The sequence below is a fragment of the Alexandromys fortis genome, unplaced genomic scaffold (assembly GCF_014885135.2).
Source record: "Alexandromys fortis isolate MF-2015 unplaced genomic scaffold, M_Fortis_MF-2015_v1.1 scaffold_291, whole genome shotgun sequence".
Lineage (NCBI taxonomy): Eukaryota > Metazoa > Chordata > Mammalia > Rodentia > Cricetidae > Alexandromys > Alexandromys fortis.
In genome coordinates, this window is record NW_026068163.1 from 744,459 (window position 1) to 768,121 (window position 23,663).

Genomic DNA, 23,663 nt, shown 5'->3' on the forward strand with positions numbered 1-23,663 from the left:
AGCGTGAGATTCAGGCCAACCTGGGTTATATAACGAGACTCTGTCTCACAAAGCCCCAAACTCAAGTCTAGGGAGATTGTTCAGTTGGTACCGTGTTTGCCCTATAAGCACTGGGGCCTGGGTTTGATCCCTAGCATCTCTTATACCCAGATCCGCAAAGCCCCCCAAAAGCCAACAAAGAGACCGAGCCAAAGCAAAGAGCCTTTATTTTAATCAAGTTTGCAAACTTGGACTTTCTACATGTCCAACATATTGGAATAAACGGAGAGCCCTGAGCTCAGTTAGAGTTGCGTTTCTATAGTAGTAAAGGTGGGGGTGAGGGGTTTCTGAGTTCAGGACCCCTGATTGGTTGACATTTGTCTAGGGGTGTCCTGGTGAGTGGGCTGGCAGGTGATCCTATCTACAGCGGTTGGAACATTAGGAACATTAGGCATTTCCTTTGGATGGTCTGTTCTTGGGTGGTGCTCGGGAAATCTCAGTTTGTGGTCCTTCCTGCAACCAGGTATTGCTTCAGGGTAAACTACTGAGACCCAGGCCTCCATTAAACTTATCTATGGCTGAGTCCTCCTCTTGCAGGTGATAATGGTTGGAAGTAAAGAACTTCCTTTGGGTGGTCTCTTTTTATTTAGCTTAGCATGGCTGGCCCTATAACACCCACATGCAAAAGCTGGATGTGGTGATACCTGTTTGTAACCCCAGTGAGAAGGCAGAGATGGGGTGGGGGTGGGGAATCCCTGAGGATCCCTGGAGTTCCCTGGGGCCTGTTCTAGCCAGCCTAGGCAAATGGAAAAACCAGGCCATTATAAGACCCTGTCTCAAAGGACAATGTGGACAGGAATGGCACCTAAGGTGGTCTTTTGACATTCATATGCACACACACACACCATCTCTGTGAGTTAGAGGGCAGCCTGATCTACCTGAGGAGTTCCAGGACAGCAAGGACTCCATAATGAGACCTTGCTTCTTTCATAAATAAAAAAGTAAATAATTTGAAAAGAAAAAGAGGAAAGATAGGAGACAAGATCTCAGGTAACCCAAGTCATTGTGTGGATGGAGATGAACCTCTGATCCTTCTGACCCCACCTCCTAAGTGCTGGAACTACAGGGGTGCAACCACTGTGCTGGGTCTACATGGTGCTGGTTATCAACCAACTAGCGTTCTGTGCATGTTAGGCAAAGACACTACCCACTGAGCCACATCCACAGGCCTGATGGGAAATACTTCAGATTGAAACCTTAACAGAGCCGTATATGGTGCTTCATGGCCTAAAGCCCCTGCACATGGGAGGCAGAAGCAGGAGGATTATAAGTTCAAGGGCGGCCTGGGTTACACAGTGAATTGATGCCAGCCTAGGCAATTTAGTGAGATCCCGTCTCAAAATAAACAAAACCAAAACAAAATGAAATCATAACAGGACTAGACCCCTCATTCCCACTCTCGGCTCTTTGGAAGCACAATCTCTCTTGGCTTTAGAGAATGTCATTACCATCAACTGTCTCTCAAGTGGTAGTTTCCTGTTCTTCCTGGGTTGGCTTGGCCATGGGAAGATCCTGAAGAAAGTCCCGAGTTTGAATTTCTACTCCACAACCTGTCGGATCTGTGAATCTGCATTGCTTTCTAAGGGTATGTGAGTCCAGGCTGGCCCCAGCCTTCCTTGTTGCTGGTACCATCGCTGCTTTGGCCAGCGAAGGAGGGCAGAAGTATCAGCGCGAGGTTTCTGAGGCTCTTCCAAAGTTGTGTCCTGGGACATTCCTGCTACAGCCCTGGGCCGCCATAGGAGAAGCCTGACTATCAAAAGGCAGCCATGGGCTGGAGAGATGGCTCAGCGGTTAAGAGCATTGCCTGCTCTTCCAAAGGTCCTGAGTTCAATTCCCAGCAACCACATGGTGGCTCGCAACCACATGGTGGCTCACAACCATCTGTAATGAGGTCTGGTGCCCTCTTCTGGCCTGCAGACTTACACACAGACAGAATATTGTATACATAATAATAAATAAATGTAAAAAAAAAAAGAGGCAGCCATGTTGTAATGGAGCCCAAGTCACAGTGTTCTGGTCAACCTACAGTATCTTTTCAGCCCAGAAGACAAACAAACATGATGCAGCCTATAATGATTGATGTTGATGGTCTACTTGACAGCACCTAGAGTCGTTAAGGAATATCTTGTCCTTGTGTGTCTGTCTGTAAGGAAGGTGGGAAGAGACCCCTGACTATGGGTGACACCATCCCATGGATTTGTGTCTTATACTGAACAACACAGGAGAAAGTGAGCTGAGCACCAGCATCCTTCTCTCCCAGCTTCCTGACCGTGGATGCCATGGGACCAGCTGCCCCTCCCCCCCCACTCCTGTAACTATGTCTTCCTGACCATGATGGGCTGTATTCTCAGTCTGTGAATCCAAATCAACCCGTCTTCCTTCCTGAAATTCTATTTTCTCACACCAGTGAGAAAAGTAGCTAGTTCATACTCCCAGGTGGTCTCTGCTTCCCGTGGGAGGTTTTGAGCTTAGGCCCGCTTTCTTCTCTAAGCCCCTTCTGACTTTCTAACTCACAGCCCCTGTAGACACCCCAGGGCTGTGAGTTGATTCTATCTGTCTGTCTATTTGAGATAGGATGGGCTTGAACTCTCAATCCTCAGTCAACGGGGTTCTGGGAATTGTAGAATGGTTCTTTACAAAACCATAAACCATTGCCAAAGCAATGATACTGTTTTTTTCTTTTTACATCTGTTTATTTTGTGTGCATGTGTGATAGAGATGGGAAGACAACCGTGGGAGTCAGTTCTCTCCTCTCACGATGTGGGTCCCATGACTTGAACTCAGGTCATCAGGCTTGGTGGCAAGCACCTTTACCTGGTGAGCCATCTCTTCATCCCCGAAAGCAGTGACATCTGCGTATGATCTGTGAGGGGTCTGGATGTACAGATGTTCTCCATCCCCCAGGTCTCTGAGGCCCTGCATAGGTTGATCGTGCAGTTGGATATACCCAGGTTCTAGTCCTTATGTGACTACAGATCTTTCTTTCTTTATGTATAACATGGATGAGGTCATTTGTCACCGTGTAGGGTTGCTAGGGAGTTCAGAGAGGCATCTGCCTATGGAGGTTCCGTATAAACCTAATCGGAAAATTGCTCGCCTCGCTTCCTAATGCCCTGGGTTTGAACTCCAACCGTGTATAACCCAGGTGTGGTTGCACACACCTAAATCCCAGCACCCAGGAGGTGGAGGCAGGAGGATCAAGAGTTCAGGGCCATCCTCAGCTACTGGGAGGCCATGATACTGGAAGTCCTGACAAAACAAACAAATGAGTAAGAAGTCCTGGCTGCAGATCCCGTGTGGTGTTTTTGGTGGTCAATGGTAGGAGACAAGATTGCCTATGGCCATATGATCCTTACAGTCTGAACGCGACACTCTCCTGCCCCAGGCCTCCATGTTTGAACGCTCATTCTCCATCAGGAAGCGATGTTTGGGGAGGTTCTCAGACTTTCAGAAGGTGGGGTTCATCTGAAGAAAGCCATCATAGGAGTGGGCCTTGAAGGTTATGCCAGGACGGTGCGTCCGGTTTTGCTGTCTCCACTCCCTGGCCCACCACAGTGTGAGGACAGGTCCCATCAGCCTGATGGACTGGACCCCTCTGAAATCCTGGGCCAAATGTTCCTGCCATACCTTCTGTCATGAAGACATGAGACTAATACAATCTCGTACCAAGATGAACAAGTCTCAGGTTTCTCACACTTAACCCCTCTGCTCCATGCCTATCTTGAGGGCGAGGCAGATGCAAACTGTGTTCACTGTGGCCTGCCTTTCTGGGGAAGGATGACTCCTTGGACATCCCTGTCCTTCATTCCCAACAATGAACCATGGTTTCCTTGGGACCACCACCATGGCTCAGGGGACACAGTGGGCTGCTTCCACAGTAAATACCCCAAAGTCATGAATGGTCATGTTTCTGACCCCGTGATAGTTAGGTTTAATTGCAAACTTGACACAGCTTAGAATCCTCTAAAAGCAAAGCCTCGGTTGAGTAATTGTCTTGATTGGGTTTGCCATGAACGTGTCTATAAGGGATTATCTTCATTATTAATTGATGGACGAGGGCCCAGCCACTGCGGGTGGCACTATGCCCTAGGCAGGTGGTTACGTGAAAAGTGATATAACTGCTGTGCTGGAGAGAGGTGGTTCAGTGGTGAAGAGCCCATGCAGCTCTTCTAGGGGGCCCGAGGCCAGACTCCCAGAACTCATATAGTTGGTTCACAACCTCCTGTATCTCCTGCCATCTTCTGACCTTTGTGGGTTCTAATAAACATCCCAGACACACAGGCACTATCTGTCCTCTCTCTATCTATCTATCTATCTATCTATCTATCTATCTATCTATCTATCTATCTCCCAGTTCCTGGCTTGAGTTCCTGTCCTGACCTCTCTTGATGATGGATTGTGACCTGAAAGTATCAGATTAGACAAACCCTTTCCTCCCCTGGTTGGTTTTTATCAACGTGTTTCTATCACAGCCTCAGAAAGGAAACTCTGAGCTCCAGATCTGTCCTATGTTCAGAGAAGACATCTCCCATAGTCCTGGGCTGCCCCTGGGAAGCACCTGGGCTCCTCATCCACCTGAACCGGACTAGGAGTCAAAGACTAGATCTTGCAAAGAGCTTCTCCCACACAACAGTTTGTATCCAGGTAGAACCCCAACTTACAGCCTAATAGTCTTCCTTTTTTTTTCTTTCTCTCCTGACCTTCCTCTCATCCCAAAGGACATGGCTGCTCACCTCCGTCAACTTCTAATTCCCAGGCAATGTTTTGAGGACAGCTGGAGAGCCCTCTGCTTTTCCCCGAAGCCCCTGGTGTTGCTTCCTTCCCAGCTGCCCCCCTATCCTCACCAAGAAGCTTCCTCTCATTAGAACAGGCAGCAAAGCCTTTAAAACCAGAAGAATGTCTCCCAGAATGCCTCACACCTGCTTTATGGCTGTGGCCACACAAGGGTGAGCCAAGTCAGGGCATACACACTACAGAAACACGCAAGGGGAGTCTGTTCAAAGGACCTGTGGCTCCAGACATCCTGCCGTAAAAATAGCTGTGGGCTGATGGCTTCAAGGGGGAAGGGGCAGGGGCGGTTTACATCATTTGAGCTCCTGAGGGAGTCTAAACCAGAAGAGATGGCAGTTGATGCCAGGCCTGGGAACTCTTCTCTGGGTTCCTTGTGGGATGGTGTGTGTGTGTGTGTGTGTGTGCAAGTGCATGTATTCCTCAGTAATTCTACATCCTATTTTTCGAGGCAGGCTCTCTCCCTTGGCCTGTAGCTTGCTGATCAGCCTGGCTACCTGTCCAGCAAGTCCGAGGCTCTGCCCGTCTCTGTTTTCCCGGCTGGGATTGTGAGAATGCTCCCATATGCCTGGTTTGTGTGGGGATCAAACCCAGACTGAGTCATCTCCCCAGCCCTGTATTTATTGCTGTGGTTTGTATTTTGAGGCAGGGTCTTGCAATGTCACCTAGGCTGGCTTTGAACCCCCGATCGCCCTGCTTCCTTGGACCCTGGAGGCTTCTCTTTCATTATCTATGTCTCCCCATTTAAACATGACCCCTCATGCTTTGTAACTTCACACCTTTGTTGATGTGCTAGAACATTCAAAAACTTGCCTTTTCTTTCTAAGCCCACAAACGAAACTCACCATGTCCTCAGTATTCTAGGCCCAGTGTGGGGACATCCTCCCAGGGAAGCCCCTCTGAGTGAGTTCTCTGGTTCGGTTACTCTCAGAGCCACACTGGTGTTATTCACCCGAGGGCTTGGTGACTCAGAAAGTCCTCAACAAATATTTAATGCTTGGATAAACTCCATAGGCACCGTCTAACTAGGTCACTAAAATGTTCCCAATCTTAGGGTCATTGAGCGTGAGTTCCAGCCCAGCAGTCCGTGCAGATGCTCAACTGAATTGCTGAGAAGACAAGCTTGGGAAATGCGCTCCCTGTCGCAGCGGGTGAGCAAGGAGAGCCCGCTTGAAAGAAAGTCCCCAAGGGCGCTGTGCCGGTTGCTTTTCTCCCCAGGGTGACACCGTTTGGAGAGGAAAGATTGATTATGCCTCAGAGATTCAGGGGACGCAGGTCCATCAGGGCAGGAAGGCATGGTACGCGGACTGGCTCTTCATGAGGTGGAAACTTGTAAGGGGATCCTCTCACGTGGCACCAGACAGGAATCAGAGAGCCAGATAGGGTGAGGTAATTCCAGCACTCGAGAGGTTAGGAGGTCAAGTCATCCTTGGTTACAAAGCAAGTTCAAAGATAGCCTGAGCCACATGAGTTTGGCCCGTGGGCCTGTTCTGGTTTCCTCTCAGTTTCTGGTACCAACTTGGGGAGGAAAGGGGCTGTTTGGCTTACATTTCCAGGTCACAGTTTATCAACGAAGGAAGTCAGGGCAGCAAACTGAAGCAGAAACCATGGAGAAGGATGCTTGCTTGCTAACTCACAGGTTCATGTTCATCCAGTGATCTTATACAGCCCAGGTTCACCTACCCAGGAAATGGTTCCACCTGCAGTGGGCTGGGTGCTCCTACATCATTTCATAGCCAAGACAAATCTCTACAGACTTGTTCTCATCCAATCTGATCTATGCAGTTCCTCAACTATGACTCTAGGATGTGTCACACTGACTGTTAAAGGACACCAAAAGTAAACAGTAACAAAAGGAAGCCGAGGGCGTGGCTCAGTGGTAGAGCCCCTGCCTAGAATCCCCCAGTGAGGGGCTGGGGTGTGGCTCAGTGGTAGAGCCCCTGCCTAGAATTCCCCAGTGAGGGGCTGGGGCGTGGCTCAGTGGTAGAGCCCCTGCCTAGAATCCCCCAGTGAGGGGCTGGGGTGTGGCTCAGTGGAAGCGAGATCTCTTTAACTGTTAACATCCTCCTTCCCTTCTGTCCTTGGCACAGTTAGCTTTACCCTCAACAGCCAGGCTCCATACCCCAGTGCTTCCACAACCTTCCAAACAGCTTTGCACACACTGAGGCCCCAATAATAGCAGACTCAGATGGGTTCCTTAGGCTCATTGGCTCTTGCAGAGCAGAAAGTCTGCCGGACAATTGACATATGGAAGGCTGTGTGTGAATAGCGCCCTGGAAGCCCAGCATGCTGCTACAGAGCTGTATCCCCAGTCTTTCTCCTCCTCCCCTTCTCTTCCCTCCTCTCCTAGTCTTCCTTTTCTTTTTTCACCTTGAGACAACATCTCACTAACTCAGGCTGCCCTGGCACGGAACTCACTATGCAGCTTAAGCTGGTCTTGAACTCAGTCTTCTAATGCCATGGCAGGTGTGTGCCAAGCACGGCAGGAAGATTTTTAGCATGGGGGGCGCTGGCTGAGGTTGAGGGTGGGGAGACTAGGGTCGCTTGTTGATGGCAGGGAATTAGGAGATAATTCAGTGTTTGCCAAGCAAACACGAGACTTCAGTTGGATCCCCAGCACTGATAGGTCTGGACGAGCAGAGACAGGAGGCTCTCTGGGCTCGTTGGCCATCTTGCCTAGTCCAGTTGGCCAGTTCAAGGCCAGTGTGTGACTGTTTCAAAAATAATAGGTGGTCAGCTCCTGAGGAACCCTCACAGTTGATGTCTGGTGTCTGGTATACAGACACACACACAGAGGCACGCGTGCGCACACACACACACATACACATGCGCGTGCGCACACGTGCACAAGGGAGCAGGCATGGAGGAAGAGTTGAAAGGAGGAATCACCTGTTCCAACTGGCCTCGGTGTGGTCTGAAAAACACCTGTCTCTTTCCGGGCAGACATCCCCGGACACCTCACTGTACTCTCTGGCATTTGCAGGGCTCCAGCTAGGATGGAGCTTCGCTGTTATTCCCAATGGCACTCCCGTGGGCAGCCTGTGATCACTCTGCTTGCTCAGAGCTGTCCTGGGCTTTTCAAAGTTAGAGGCCAGATGCAGTCATCGTCCCCCTCATGGATCCCAGAGCCAAGAGGAGCCAGGGTTAGGCTTATGGCCCGGCGAGGAAAGACAGTACCCCGTGGCTGGCACAGAGAGCAGCCACCTGCGCCATGTGTGCCCTCAGAAAGGAACCAGCACCTGCTGCAGTCACACGGCCTGTCTACCCACCCATCAGTCTATTGTGGGCAAAGCTTAGATTCCAGGGCTTCTTCCATAGCCAGGGTCACCTTCAGCGGGCCAAGCCTACTGAGGGCCTGTGGAGTATGAGGTGGCTCTTCTGGGGTTCTCTGATGATGCCATGGAAGGACCTGGCCAGTATAGGTGAAAACCCAGCGAGGAACGGAAATGTGACTCAATGTTAGAACACTTGCTTAGAACCCCAGCCAGGGGAGAGGGCGTGAATCTGCAGGAGAGGACCTGCCTACAGCTCCCCACAAAAGGATGGAAGCATGGCTCAGTGGTAGAGCCCCTGCCTAGAATCCCCCAGTGAGGGGCTGGGGTGTGGCTCAGTGGTAGAGCACCTGCCTAGAATCCCCCAGTGAGGGACTGGGGTATGGACCAGTGGTAGAGTCTCTGCCTAGAATCCCCCAGTGAGAGGCTGGAGGTGGGGAACGCCATAGAAAGTGAACAGAATCTGCTTTAGTCCCAGAAGATTAAGATACAGGCACGAGGAGAGGGTTGTTTATATGGATAGAATCTTCTAGAAGTTTCTTTATGAATCTGTTTGAGAGGGCCTCTCTCCTTAGCTCACCTCCTTTTACCAGCCATACCAGTTGTGAGGATGTGACTATGTGACTTGGCCCACCGGTCCCTCAATTTCCTCACCTGGCGAGTGGGTTAAAGTTTGACTCTGGTGGGGTATGGTAGCTCCTGCCTTTAATCCTAGCATTTGGCAGACAGAGGCAGGCAGTTGGTGCTCTGTGAGTTCAAGGACAGCCTGGTCTACATTGTGAGTTTCAGGACAGCCAGAACTACACAACGAGACTCTGTTGAAGGAAAGAAAAGAAAGAAAAAGAAAAGAAAAGAAAAGAAAAGAAAAGAAAAGAAAAGAAAAGAAGGATTAACTCTGTCTCCGAAGATCTGTTTTAGAGCCTGGTGTGACCTCCGGGTTTATAAATATCAGGCACTCTTCATTTGATTAGTATCATATTCTCTCCTCTCAAGGCAGGGATCAGCCGTACCAGGGCCTGCAGGCTTGAGGCCAGCTCCGGGGACAGCTAAGCTCTCCAGCTCTTGGGGACCTGGCAGCCAATCACATGTGGTTTCCCCACTCAGCAGCCAACTCGGCTAGCTGGAGTGGGGCTGCCTTTGAGAGTGAGCGGGGGCCACCAGGGCCACACTGGACACCTGAGGAGGCTGCTGGCAGCAGGTGTGAGCTCTGCTTGGCTCAGGGGGAGAATTCTTGGACAGAGCCTCATCCGGGAGATGGGTTTGTATGCGTGTGTGAATAAGTCTTTGTGATGCTCCCTCATCAGGGCCAACTACGCGCTTCTTTTGTTCTCTCTGTAGTAGTGTTCTTTCTCAACACTACTCTGTGTGTTTTCTTTTGTGCCCTCGCCCCACCCTGTGTGTGCGCGTGTATTGTACTAAGGATTGAATCTAGTACATGCTAAGCAAGTCTTCTACCATTGAGCCACACCCCTAGCCCCTCACTGGGGGATTCTAGGAAGGGTTTGTCTGCTGAGCCACGCCCCCAGCTCTCACTGGGGATTCTACACAAGTGCTTCAGGGATGAAGTACCTTTCTAGTTGCCCTTTCATTGTTTTGGGACAAGATCTCATGTAGCCCAGACTGGCCTTGGATTTGCAATACAGCCATGACGACCTTAAACTCTTGATCTTCCCGCCTTCACCTCGCTCTGCTGGAGTCACAGACATGCACTAGCCCTCCTAGCTTCACTTCGTACATTTTCAGGTTCTGAAGAGGGAGGGACCTGGGCCAGGGTGGATGAGGATGGCCCTCAAGCCCCAGAGCAATGTGGAGCCACCTTTTCTGCATGTGCAGATTCAACCAAATGTGTTCAGAAGTTTTAGGCAAGGATAAAAGGTGTGGACAGGAGGGAAATCTTTGCCTGCATCTGAAGCTTGTGAGTTCGATCCCCAGCACCAGACATTAATCAGTCAATCAATATATCACACAGAAGTACCTAGCTTCTATGCTAATAACACATCCTCTATATAAAGGATTTGAGTATCTGTAGATTTGGGGGGTATGAGGTCCTAGAATTCCAAAGGGTGACTGCAGTCATGTGGGTTGAGAGACCCTGGGGGACCACACCAGACCATACTACAGGTAGCAACATCACAACCTCTCCCATCATGCCTACGAGAGGGCTGAGCATCCCAGAGGATGGTGTCTCACACAGAACCCTGAAGCTCACGAGTGAGTGTCTGGTACCAGCTGGGGCGGTGCCTATACTTCCAGAAGCTCTTCTGACCCTCCTGGGTCCAACTGGTCCCTGGCATTGATATATCCTTCATGTCCTTGGCCACCTGCCCCCTTCCTGGTCCATGGTCTGTTGCTGAGAGAGAAAACAGTTGGCTTAGTGATGTCGGAGATCCCCATGGCTTAGACAGTCTCCACACTGGTGGCCTCTGCCACCCACTCCCCACAGCCCCAGGGAGATGCCTGGCTTGAATGCCCCTCATCCTGTCCTTGGTCACCTTCCAACCTGTTGTCTAGGGCTGGAACAGTGCCTGGCTTGGAGGTGCACTATTTAAAGAGCCACCCGAGTCGCCTTGTCTCCAGATCTGCTGCAGCACTCAAAAGCACACCAGACCATGGTAGGCTGGGGCCACCTTCCCTGCACAGTCCCCATGGGGCTCAGCACCTCAGCTTTGGTCCCCTTCCTGCTTCCCTCCCAGCTCCAACCTCAGTCCTGGCCTCCTTGCTCAACTCTAGTCTCATCTTTGGGAGCTTGACTTTGTGTATAATTCCGAGCTTTTCTTTTTCAATTTTCACCTTGTTGCTTTCAGTGGTTCCCTCAACTGGCAGCTACGGGCGGACTGACTTTGATCCTCAAACTTGGCCGATCCTATGTTACCTCTGTTGGGTGACAGTGTCTGGGGTGTCCAGTTTCATCTGTGTGGCTTCTTTTTGTATGTGGTGTGTGTTTACATGTGTTCTCATGTGTGCAACTGTGCGTGCACCCATGTGTAAAGGTCAGAAGTCGCCTCCAGTGTTGTTCCTTAGGTTCATTCATCTTGTTTTTGAGACAGGGTCTCTTACTCTTAGCTGGAGATTACCAATTGGGTGAGGATAGCTGCCCTGTGAGGTCAAAGGATCCTGTTCCCTTTCTGCCAGCACTGCACGGCTTCTGGTTCTCACACATGCAAGACAGTCACTCCTCAGAGTTAGCTGTTTCCCAGCCTCTCATCCACGCGGGTTCTGACTTGGTGATGTTCTTTAATTCCACAAGGATGGAAGTTGGGGGATAAGGAAGAGAAATGTGGACAGGGATCAGTGCCCTGGTCTTACTGGCTTCATAGACTGTAGGGTTCCTGCTGTCTGCTGGGCAGAGGCTCAGATTGCAGTAGGCTGGAGGTGTGGGTCTCTCTCAGGCCCTGTGACTGTCCCCTGCCCCTGTGACTCAGCATCTGTCCTTCCTTCCATCACCTCTTATTAATGGCCTACCTCCTATGGGACTATAAGCTCTTTGGAGACAAGAAAGGGGGTTGATTCCTCTCAGGGTCCTGGGGACCAGACCCAGGCTTTGACTGGAGGTTGGCAGGTGTCTTATAATCATTCTGATGTTTTGAAGTTGGCATTGTTCTTGGTTTTATAAGTAAAGGCATTCTGGGGTGTGGCTTAGTTCAGCATCCCTGAGGTTTTGTGCTCCATCCTCAGCACCACACCAACTGGGCACGGTGACACATGCCTGTCATCCCAGCACTTGGGCGGGGGAGACATAAGGATCAGAACTTCAAGGTCATCTTTTGCTACATGATGAGTTTGAAGCCAGCCTGGGCTTCATGAGACTCTGTGTACATAAAAATAAAAAGTTAATATAAGTAGGGAAGTGGAGACTTATAGAATGTAAGTGTCTTATGTACGCTGGTGCACCTGTGCGCATGTGCAGAGAGGACATCAGGTGTCCTGTTCTGCCCCTCTCCACCACATCCCCTTGAGACAGGACCTCTCACTGAACCTGGAGTTTGTCCAGCCTCAGCAGTCTCTTGTCTCCGCCTCCCCTAGCATTGGAGTTCCAAGTGTGTGGTCAAATGCACCTGGCTTTCCATGTGACTTGGGAGGATTTGAACTCAGGTCTTCCTGCATCTCCAGGAAGCACGCTTACCCACTAACCCATTGCCCCAACCATGTTAACTGAGGTCTGGGTGACCCTGACTTCTTGGGAATGTTCCCTTTGAGCGTAAACTTTCAAAGGTGTATATGAACTTAAACTTCCAAGCCAGATAAAAGAAGCTTTGCCTTGCAGAGCTCTAGGCCCCAGGAGGGTCTGTGACCAGGTGGACTTGGAAGGCCAGGGTGGAGAAGGCATACAGAGGTGTGTGTGTCTGTGTGTGTCTCTGTGTGTGTCTGTGTCTCTCTGTGTGTGTCTTTGTGTGCCTGTGTGTGTGTCTGGTATGTCTGTGTGTGTCTTTGTGTGTGTGTGTCTGTGTCCTTCTCTCTTTCTGTTTCTTTGTGTATGTGCCTCTGTGTGTGTCTCTGTATGTCTGTGTGTCTGTGTCTCTCTGTGTGTATGTGTGTCTGTGTGTCTGTGTCCTTCTCTCGCTCTCTGTTTCTTTGTGTATGTAACTGGGTGTGTGTACCTGTGTGTGTGTCTCTGTATGTCTGTGTGTCTGTGTGTCTGTGTGTCCGGGGGGTGGCTCGCAGTCCTGAGGATGAGTAGAATGTCCTGCTGATGGAAGTGATCATATTTTATTAATCAGAGGGAAGTGAATATGTAATTATGTGAGATGAACTCCACAGGGGAGTTCTTTTCTTTATGATATCTGAAGGAATTTATAAATATTTCCTAGGCTTACAGCATCCCACGTGTGGCCTCTTTGCCAGGCACCCCCTGTTTCAAAGGATTATTCGAGATTAGCACCCAGTAAAAGCTGATTATAAGCCACTGGGTTGTTGCTCCTGACTTGTGCCCAGAGTGGAGCTGGGGGACCACACAGGCGCTAGGGTGGCAGAAGGGACGCTGCAGAAACCCCAACTAGGTGGATAGATAATGCTTAGAGGAGGAGTGGGCTGCTGGGGGAGGGGTGGCGCCCAGACCCGTGTTCCTCTCTGACATCAGGGGTCAGGGGCTAGGGAGAACTGTGTTGGTAGCGTGCTTGCTCTGTGAACATGAGGTCCCGAGTTTGACCCCCAGAACCCAGGTGGAAAAGAAAATGTTGGATGCGATGACATGGGCTCGCAATCCCAGCGCTGGAGAGAGGTAACAGCACTGGAGAAACAGAGATGGGGGGTCCCTGGGGCTCAAAGACCAGCCACCCTAGCTGAGTAGCTAAACTCTGGCCAATGAGCGATCCTGTCTCAAAAATATAATTGAGAGGCGGCTTGGCAAGTAAAGGGTGCTTGCAGCCAAGTCTGATGACCCTGATGGTCCTGGTGCCCACACAGTGGAAGAAGAGAGAGTGCTGATTCCTGAAAGCTGACCTCTGACCTCCACACACACTATGGCACGTGCCCACACACATCACAGTACACATCTCATTCTGGGGTGACAGGAGCAGATGTTGGGGTTAGAAGGCGTCTCAAAGTGGGTTTGGGGTGGGGAAAGGACCCAGGTGAGTGGCTGGGGAGCTGTGAGATCCTGTCCAGGATGAATCTTGCAGGACCAAGAGCCTAGACAGTGTGCTGAGAATATTCTGGAAGTTTTTACGACTAGACAAGGCCAGATTCCAGCAGAGTCGGGGGTTATGGGAGTGAGCTCAGGAAACTCCACAGAAGGTCTGAGGACAGAAAGTGCTCATTTGCATCTGCCTCCTTTGACAGCCTGGACGTGGGTGGGTGACTGGGGGAGGAGCAGTGGCCCCACCCTGCTCAGTGGACACTCTGTAGACTTCTTGCCTGAGCTGAGAAGGTGAGACTAATGTGCTTGTTACTCCTCTCATACTGGGACAAAATGCATGACAAAAGCAAGCTAAAGGAGGCAGGTTTTTTTTTTGGCTCCCAGTTTGAGGATACAGTCTGTCACTAGGTGGGGTTGTCATGGCAACAGGAGCATGAGGCAGCTGGTCACGCTGCATCTGCAGTCAGAAAAAAGACAGGTGAATGCTGGTGCTCAGTTCAGGACCCCAGGCCGTGGGATGATGCCACCCACATTTAGGGTGGGGCTTCTCACCTCCATTAACTAGTCTAGAAACTGCCTCACAGACATGCCCAGGGTTTGTCTCCATAGTGACCCTAGGCCCTGTCAGGTTGACAGTCATTAGCTGTCACAACTAATTGTGAAACTCGGTGCCCCGCTCCAGCCGGCTGCTGTGTGAACAGGGAAGAAGGACGGTGGTACCTGGACCATGGTGTTCTGGGACCCGTGACTGCTGACCTCTGGAGGAAGCAATGGCCACAAGGATTCACCTCTTCTCCACAGGCACCCAGAAGAGCCCGGAAAAGAGCAGAAGGCACAGCCAGTTCCAATGTCTTCTCGATGTTCGACCAGTCCCAGATTCAGGAGTTTAAAGAGGTTGGTCAGTGGCCCTGGGGACATTGGGCACCTGTATTCGCTACTTTCTTTCTCCAGCCACGACATGCCTGGAAAAAGCAACTTAAGGAAGGAAGGGCTAGCTCCTGCTCACAGCCTGAGGGTACTGTCGGTCAGGGTTGCGGAAGGTGTGGCGGCAGGAACGTTAGCTGCTCACACAGCGTTCAGTCAGAAAGCAGAGAGAGATGAAGGCTGGTGCCCTGCTTGTTTCTCCTTTTCATTCAGTGAGAAACCCTGCCGGCCCAAGAGAAGGTGCTGTCCTCACTTAAGGTGGGCTTTCCCTCCTGAGTTAACCCAGTCTAGAAAACCCCTCACAGACGCGCCCAGAGGTGTTTCCAAGGTGATCCTAAATCTAGTCAAGTCGTCAAAAACAGAGACGAACCATCATAGAGGATTACTGGGATTCTCAGAGGTTGTCCACAGTGACTGCCCACGCTGTTATCATTCTTCAAGGTCTTCGTGGCTGCCTGCCCACACTGTTATCATTCTTCAAGGTCTTCGTGGCTGCCTTTGCGCCTGCGGAGGTGGCTCGCTGCTCTCTACCTTCCCTTTCTGAGCCTCGATTTCCCTCCCCAAGCTTCAGTTTCCCTCGCTGAGCCTCGGTTTCCCTCTCTGAGTCACTGTGCTCTTGAAATGAGACAAGGAGTGTGGAGTCCTAAAGCACTTAGGGTAGAGGCTGAGAGAGGGTGGACTACAGTTCCCAGGATGCTGTGCGCACTCAACTATGTTGGGGCTCTGAGAAGCTGGGGGCTCCTCATTGAGGGTCCTCCTGTCGTGGATCTGGAGAGAAGGGGTGGGACTGGCTGGTCTGGGTTGGCCCTAGTGGCTCACGGTCCACGTCTTCATTAGGCCTTCACTATCATGGACCAGAACCGGGATGGCTTCATCGACAAGGAGGACCTGAGGGACACCTTCGCCGCACTGGGTGGGTAAAGCGGAAGCTGAGGCAGTTTGGGACCTTGGGTTTTAGAGGGAGCTAATGGTAAGCCAAAGCAGCCACAGAGAGGGGCACAGCGGAGGGGAAGGTTTCCACGGGGCAGGAGGACTTGGTGGCTAGGGAGGACAGCACGAGATAATTTCTGACAGTGTGCAAAGGCCCTGGGGCACTGAGAGGATGTAAGGCTGCGGTAGGACGTGTCTGTAACCCCAAAACTCGCACACCAAGGCAGGTGGAGTTCGGGTTCACGGGTAGCCTGGACTACTTGGCCAAACACTGACTCAAAATAAAATAGTAGCGAGCTGGGGTTGGGGAAAACCTGGAGCTGATTATCTAAGGTACCAATATGGGTGGAGTTTTGAGGTCCTGGGAACCTGGGTGCCCACTGGGACCACGCAGAATCCAGGGTTCCCATGTCCAGGAATGCATGAGACCGGAGGCTCCCTACGCACTCCCGCTTCTACTTCTTCCAGCCGCGGTTTGCTTGTCTGCTCATTTGCTGTTGTGCTAGTCTGTGAACAGGAGATGCAGAGTGGCTCCCTCTGCTTTCTGGGAAGATGGATGGATGGATGGATGGATGGATGGACGGACGGACGGACGGATGGACGTATGGACGGATGAACAGATGGATGACGGCTCTGCTTTCTAGGAAGATGGATGGATGGATGGATGGATGGACGGACAATGGCTCTGCTTTCTAGGAAGATGGATGGATGGATGGATGGATGGATGGATGGATGGATGGATGGAATAATGGATGGACGGATGAACAGATGGATGGACGACTCTGCTTTCTAGGAAGATGGATGGATGGGTGGATGGATGGAATAATGGATGGACAGATGGAGGATGGATGGATGGATGGATGGATGGATGGATGGAATAATGGACGGACAGAAAGGGGGGGCGAGGGTGGAGGCAGCAGCCTGCAGACTCCAGTGTTCTCCCTGAAGTTTCCCTAGTAGATGGGCAGTGCCCGCTGGAGGCAGGTGGGGCAGCAGAAGCAGGAGACACTGAGGCTGCCCTTGAACTTGTGTCTTCTCCCTCTCCAGGTCGCATAAATGTCAAGAATGAGGAGCTGGAAGCCATGGTGAAGGAAGCTCCAGGGCCCATCAACTTCACAGTCTTCCTGACCATGTTTGGGGAGAAACTCAAGGGTGAGTGAGGATTGTGGGGGCCCAGGGGAGGGCTGGGAGCGGGAAATAGATACACCCACCCGCTTGGCCCTTATGTTATATAACCACGGATGGAAACATGGTAAGATTCCCAGATACTGTCCCCTGGCTGTACACATTGGCCCGGACCCTGCCTCAGTTTCCACCTCTGTGTGCACAGTGGAGAGCGCTGTGATTGACCCCTCCCTTGTGATCCTTCTGCCCAAGTCAGGACAATACCCACCCACCCACTTCTACTCCAAGTTCCCCTTTCTACCTGTCAGATCTGTCATCCTCCTGTTCTAATCCCGCCCCACCTGGGATCAACTTGTGGCTGACCCCACTGCTAGGCTTGTCTTGTTCTGTTCTTGAGTCACTGTGGTCTCCACGGAAAAAAGTAGGGAGCTCTTCTCAGTGTTGAGGAGTCGGAGGACGTTCACTGAGTTTGTGGTGCCTGCCCCTGGTACCCCAGCAAAAGAAAAGTTGAATAGATCCAGTTCTACCTGCTCCATATTCTTGAGACACAGCTCCAGGTCTGGGGATAGAAGGTGGGTCATCTCTGACCTTTGGCTCTGGGAACTCTCCTGCAAACACATCCCTGAGCTCAGGGGTGGTGGAATGGGACACCCTGGGCTATGGCTGCCCCTAAACTTTAGCAATAAGATCTGGCCTCCCTCACAGAGTGAGGCAGTGAGAATGAGTGGGCTAATTTGTGTTCTGTATTTTAGTAGAGCCCCTGCCTAGCATATTCACTCAGAGCTGGGGTGTGGCTCAGTGGTAGAGACCCTGCCTAGAATCCCCCAGTGAGGGGCTGGGGTGTGGCTCAGTGGGAGAGCCGGAGGATGGTGTCTCTAGCCCTGGGTGACCTATGTACTGAAGATGAACAGTAGTTCATTTATGGCCTCTTTTGGGTGCTCACAGAAAGGGGCACCACTTTCAGCTGCGATGACCTGTTTTACAGACAAGAGATTGAGGCACGAGGCTCACTTAGTCTGTGGCTAAGTCAGACTGACGACCGAAGCCCTGCTGGGGACCTCGAACTGCATCTTGTTCTCATCTTTGCTGGGGTTCCAGGCCTGGGGCTCCAGCTGGGCCTGTCATGCAAACTTGTCTAGGGCTGCGTGAGAGGCTGGCAGCAGGGAGGGCAGTGGGCTGGGACGGGCACCATCGCAGCCGCAGCCGTTAATTGAGACAAGGAGATGGTCCTTTGACTGCCCACAATGGCAGGGAGCCACCACACAGGGCTTTTTATGGGTCTCCCAGGCCTCAGAGAAGAGGCCCTCTCTGGGGACAAGGCAGGGAGTGGCTGGCTGACTGAGGTGAGTGTCCCACAGCCAGGCCAGAGCTAACAAGATCCAACACTTGGTCCCCAGGAAGATGATGGGGGCCAACTGTGGACCTGTTCCAACTTCCCTGACTCTTTAGAGGGACACGGGGTTTAGCTAATTGATAGATTTGGGAAGCGGTGGCCTTGGAGGCTGGGACTCCAGCCAGCCCCTATCAGCATCCCTGCACCTCTCTACCTTCAAGCTATCCTCGACTCTGCTGCTAAGCCCACCTGGGATGGACTCACTGGCTCTAGTTATTATTCAGAGGGGACCAAGCCCTTATTCCCAGGTGACAGCCTGAGAGAGAAGACACACAAGGCTCTGACCCATTCTGATAGGGGACACACTCATCGGCCTGGCACATTCTTACAGGAGAGAGACACAGGTCCCTCATGCAGTCTGATGAGGGAGGCACAGAGCCCTGACTTAGTCTAATGGAGGAGACACAGACAGGCCTGATTCATTCTGATAGGGGAAATAAGTGGGCTCTGCCCCGGTCTGATGGGGAGACCCAGAGAGCTCTATGTCCATCTGGTGAAGCCCAGGCTTGGAGCTGGGCTTAGAGCGGGGATGGATTGGTAGCTCTGATTCACTGACTTTATTAAAGTCTATCCGCTAAGCTGTGTGGTGGCACATACCTGAAATCCCAGTACTTGGGAGGAGGGAAGCAGGAACATCAGGAGTTCAAAGCCAACCTCAGCTATACAGCAAGTTCTAGACCAGCCTGGGCTAGATGGCCTGTAGTCAAAAACAAAACAAAACAAAAAACCCCACCACAATAAAAAAAAAAAAACAACAGCAGAGCAAAACAAAATAAAATTCCAGGCCATTAGCAGTGACCAGCAAGCTGGTCCTGTATGTAGTGTGATAAAAAGACCTTTGACCTCTTGGCAGTGCAGAGCCTTCATGGAGGGAAGGGCTTTCCAGGTCCACTCTGAGCCAGGGTGGACCAGCATGATAAAGGCCTGACCAAGGATGTCAGGGCACCTTGTTGCTATCCAGGTAAACCCTGAGCCACACCCCAGCCCCTCACTGGGGGATTCTAGGCAGTGTCTCTACCACTAAACCATGCCTCCAGCCTCAGATTCATTTATTTTGGTAACAACTTTCTTCAAAGCCACAAATGTGGTACAAGAGAAACTGAAGAGCCTGGCGGTTTTACAGAAACCTAGGTGCACTGCGTACATTTAGTTGCAAACAGCCTGCTCCATTGCACATAGATTCCCTGGCAGAACATTTACTGCAGAGCATTCGCTGTGCTCCTCACTCTCCTGAAAGTGGCCCCCATTTCACAGATGAAGAAACTGAAGCCCAGGGAGGTCAGGTGACTTGTCCAAGGTCTGAGAGCTGATACAGTTGAATGACCAGTGAGGTCTGGGGGTGAGGGAGCAGCAACCATGAGATTCAGTCTCGACTCAAGTTGTGCGCAGAGGCTGCAAGTTAAGGGAAAAGGACCTCTGATCGTGGGGCTGAGGTTGGGCTTCATTGGTGAGGTCTTCAAGATCGGGTCACCCGAGGTAGAGAGGTGGCCCATGGGCTGGGTGACAATACAGCCGGAATTGTTCCTCTTGTGCCACTTCTGTGGCTTTGAAGGAAATTGTTACTGAAATAAATGATTCAGAGTCTGTGGGGTGTGGCTCAGTGATAGAGCCGCTGCCTAGAACCCCCCTAGCGAGGAGCTGTGGGTGTGGCTCAGTGGAAGTTGGGGTCGTTGCCCCTTTTTCCTGCTCAGCTTGGCACCACCTCTGAGAGGCCCTCACTACCCTTTTGTTCTCCCTGTCCTGTATCTGCGATCTCTAGGCACGGACCCAGAGGAGACCATACTGCATGCCTTCAAAGTGTTTGACACGGAAGGAAAAGGCTTTGTCAAGGCTGACTTGTAAGTTCTCAGCTGAGGCATGCCAGAGTGGATGTCAGGCCTGCCTCGTTCCCCCTCAGAACTCCCCTGAGCAGGGTTAACATCCATCCAGTGGCTAGAGGCCACAGCCAGGCCAGCACAGCTCCCTCCCTCCCAGGCCTTGGTGCCCCCGTCTCTCTGTGTGTGAGTGGATGGGCAGTGTGGCATGGGCCAAGGAATGCTTCTGAGTGTTGGGGATGGAGAAGAGTGGGGGCCTTGAAGGATGCGTACAGGTTGTCCAGTGTAGGGCAGGAATGGCATTTCAGATGTGAGAAGAGAGCATGAATCCCGGCTTAGTGTGCTTGGACTACTAAAGTGGCCTGGGGGGAGGAGTAGCCTGGAGCCTGGAAGAAGCAGAGTGGGGGCTATGGCCCGTGGATATGGGGGTGGAATGGGAAGGTCTGGACAGCAAAGATCCAAAAGCCAGGGCCAGTGGAACACCGAGCTCGAGGAGAGGACAGTGCCAGATGGGGACATCAGGGCCCAGCTCAGCTTGGGACGCCTGGGTAAAAAGTGTCCATGGGAAGCTGTTCTGCAGGCCATCGGGCTGCCATCACAGAGGTGGATTCAGCTGTGGTGGCCTGTGCCGCACACACACAGGAGGCACAAAGAGCCAAGGTCAGGCTCCCTGGAAAGTGGGTTAACCTCCAAGCTGTCCCTTCCAAACCTGGCTGGTGAGATGGCCCCTCCTTAGCCAGGATAGACGGGTACCCAGTGACAGCCATTCTTTAGGAGTTCAGGTGTTGATGGGTCTGGCCATTCACAGGAGCTTCCCCCAGCAGGGTGGAGGAGAGGGCAGATAAAGTCTGGTGGAGACACACGTGCTCGTCCCTTCTTATATACTGTCTGCAGAGGCTCTGAGTCAGGCTTCCTGGAGTGCAGAGGGACTACCAAGGGCACATCAAACCAAAACCCTATCTTTGGGATCTGTGGCTCATACTTGACTCTAGAGGAGCCAGGAAAAACCCTTGGCATGACTGGGACTCCCAGGAATATGAAGATAGCACTGAGGTGGGCGAGTTGAAGGGGCACTCATTCTGGCAATGGAAGGAACAGTCCTGGTCTGTGGGGACATAGAACACAGGGCTGCTGGCCAGACAGGCCACAGAAGTGGATCTGGTTGAAACAGAGTCTCTGCAGAGTCCCTCGCTTTGGCAACCTGGAAACTGTGACTGTCCCATAGTAACAAACAATGGAAAATGTGTGTTGCTCCCTAACCAGGCAGGGCCTGCCACCGCCGGCGCCGGAGCATGTCCTGAGAGCAGAGGCTCTGCTGAGCTCTCTGATCCCATGCTTGCTCACAGAGCCGCCTGAAGCTTGCAGGCCCCTTCTCAGTTCTCATGCAGAACTGGGTGCTGGCCCCACCTCCAGTAATTTCCCCCCTGGATCCCAAGGAGACAGCCCCAACCCTGACACATCCTCCCTCTGGGATGGCAGGCAGATTGGAAGCCCTCCCAAGCTTCGGTTTTCCCTAGATAAAGGGGATTCTTGCACTAGTAGCCGAGGAATCAAGTTCTAAAGAGACCCATGGGAAGACTGGGCTGCAACTTCCCGTGATGCTCTTGTACGTGTGACGTAGTCTGGGAAATGCTGGTCAACTGACAGCCAAAACAAGCTGGAAGAGGCACCAAGGAGAAGCCAAGGTAGGGCCAGGCTGGTCGTCCCAGCTACTCTGAGGTAGGAGAGGCAGGGCCAGACAGAATGAGTTCAAGACCGGCCTGGGAAACTTAGTGAGTCGTCTCAAATCAGAAAGTAAAGAGAAACCAGGTGGTGGTAGTGCAAGCCTTTAATCCCAGCACTCGGGAGGCAGAGATAGGCAGATCTCAGAGTTTGAAGCCAGCCTGGTCTACAGAGTGAGTTCTAGGACGTCCAGGGTTACACAGAGAAATGCTTTATTGAAACAAACAGCAAAAACAACAACAGAAAGCGAAGAAAGAAAAAGGAAGAAGAGAAAAGAATAAAGACAAAGCAAAGAAGACCGGGGACATAATTTGAGGGTAGAGAATCTACCTCGAGTGATCCAGTGAGGGGTTGGGGTGTGGCTCAGTGGTAGAGCACCTGCCTAGAACCCCCCAGTGAGGGGCAGTAGAGCATTCCCCTAACATGGCCCAGGTCCTGGGTTCCGTCCCTTGATAAAAGACAAAGGAGTCCGCGCCCCGCCCCCCCCAGCAGTCTAGGTTGATGGTTAGCAAACCCTGGGCATTTCAGTGGCCTTCAGGTCATGTTGGAGTCTCAAAATTATTTCCTTCTGTCCCCCATGGTTGCTAGAAGAGTACAGGTTGCCAGAGAAGCAGTTAGGACTTAAAGAGATGCTTTGGGGCTGGGAGAATCAGCCCTAGGCTGGGGTCCCCTAGGCCAGAGCTCCCCTAGGAACCTCGTGGCCACGTGGCCACCGGGCAGCTCTTCCACAAGACCTGATGGCTTCTCTCCACCACCAGCATTAAGGAAAAGCTCATGACCCAGGCTGACCGCTTCAGTGAGGAGGAGGTACGTGTGGGCTTTGAGGGGATTCCTATAGATTTCCTGCTCGGATTCCTCTTTCTTCCATCTTCCCCATCCAACCTGACACTCTGCTCCCTCTCCCAGGTCAAGCAGATGTTTGCAGCTTTCCCACCCGATGTCTGTGGCAACTTAGACTACAGGAATCTGTGCTATGTCATCACACACGGCGAGGAGAAGGACTAGAAGACGCCCCTCCTCCGTACCTGGAGTCAGCCAAGATTGGCTGGGTGGGGGGACCAGCGCGTGGCTCCCGTTGCTAGTGTGTGCAGGGAAAACAGTCTCCATCACCCCCGGAGCCCAGGGCTGAAGTGGGAATAAATAGCACAGAGATGTCCATCTGGGTGATGTTTGCGTGGTTAGTGCTCTGGTCGGGAAGACAGTGAAACATTCCCCTCCTTGCTAGTTTTTCCAAAACGTTTGGGCCTCTAGTTCTGCTCAGCTGTTCCTGATGAGCTGGGTTTAGAAGTAATGGATGGTTTTAATGCCCCCCATCTGGCCCACAGGGCATTGTCTTCGTTGATGGGGGTTTTATTGAGCACCTAGCGTCTGTGAGGCGCCTGCATGAGACAGGGTTGCTCATGTGCAGTAGGGTCATGAGGACCACGGGGAGAAAGATCCTCAGATGGACCAAAGCTGGGATACGAGTGGGGAGGAGGGTGGGATAGAAAGGGAGACACGAGGCAGAAGTAGGGGGCACAGGCAGAGTTGGAGAGGAGGAGAGATCCACGCGGAGACATTTAAAGGGTAGGCGGAGAACTCTCCATCCTCACACATGGCATTGAAGACGGACTAGCCCAGGCTAGAGGGGACTTCGCTGTGATTAGAAATGCCTGCCCACCAAAGACACCACCAAGAATGCAAAGAGATCAGGCAGAGGCCCGGAGATTCTGGGGGCACATAGATTTTGACCAAGGCCTCGTATCTCTCCCATCCCCACCGTGTGTGTGTGTGTGTGTGTATGTTATTTTTAACCCTGCATAGTAACAATGAAAAACATCATAGTTATTTTAAAAAATTAATTTAGTATATGTATGTATGTATGTATGTAAGTAAGCATACATGTAGAAGTCACAGAGGACACGTGGGGCATTGGCACTCTCCTTCCACCATCTGGGTGCTGGTACTCAAACTGAGGTCTCAAACTTGGCAGCAAGTGCCTTCACATGCTAAGCCATCTCCCTGGCTCCCTACTTCCTACTTTTTTTGCCCCTGTAACAAGACAGCTGAGAAACCAACTTCCGGGGGGAAGGATTTATGTT

General features: G+C 51.8%; 1 protein-coding gene across 1 annotated transcript in view; it reads left to right on the plus strand.

The window, feature by feature from the left end:
- The window catches only part of Myl10 (myosin light chain 10), a 33,384-nt gene extending 10,702 nt beyond the window's left edge, over positions 1-22,682 (plus strand). Inside the window, exons 3-9 of the mRNA XM_050127904.1 lie at positions 5,882-5,978; positions 14,476-14,568; positions 15,436-15,511; positions 16,576-16,680; positions 19,806-19,884; positions 22,341-22,389; positions 22,489-22,682. Of these exons, the coding sequence (XP_049983861.1) occupies positions 5,882-5,978; positions 14,476-14,568; positions 15,436-15,511; positions 16,576-16,680; positions 19,806-19,884; positions 22,341-22,389; positions 22,489-22,587 (598 nt within the window). The 3' untranslated portion in view covers positions 22,588-22,682. The remainder of the gene's footprint in view (positions 1-5,881; positions 5,979-14,475; positions 14,569-15,435; positions 15,512-16,575; positions 16,681-19,805; positions 19,885-22,340; positions 22,390-22,488) is intronic.
- The last annotated feature ends 981 nt before the right edge of the window (positions 22,683-23,663 follow it).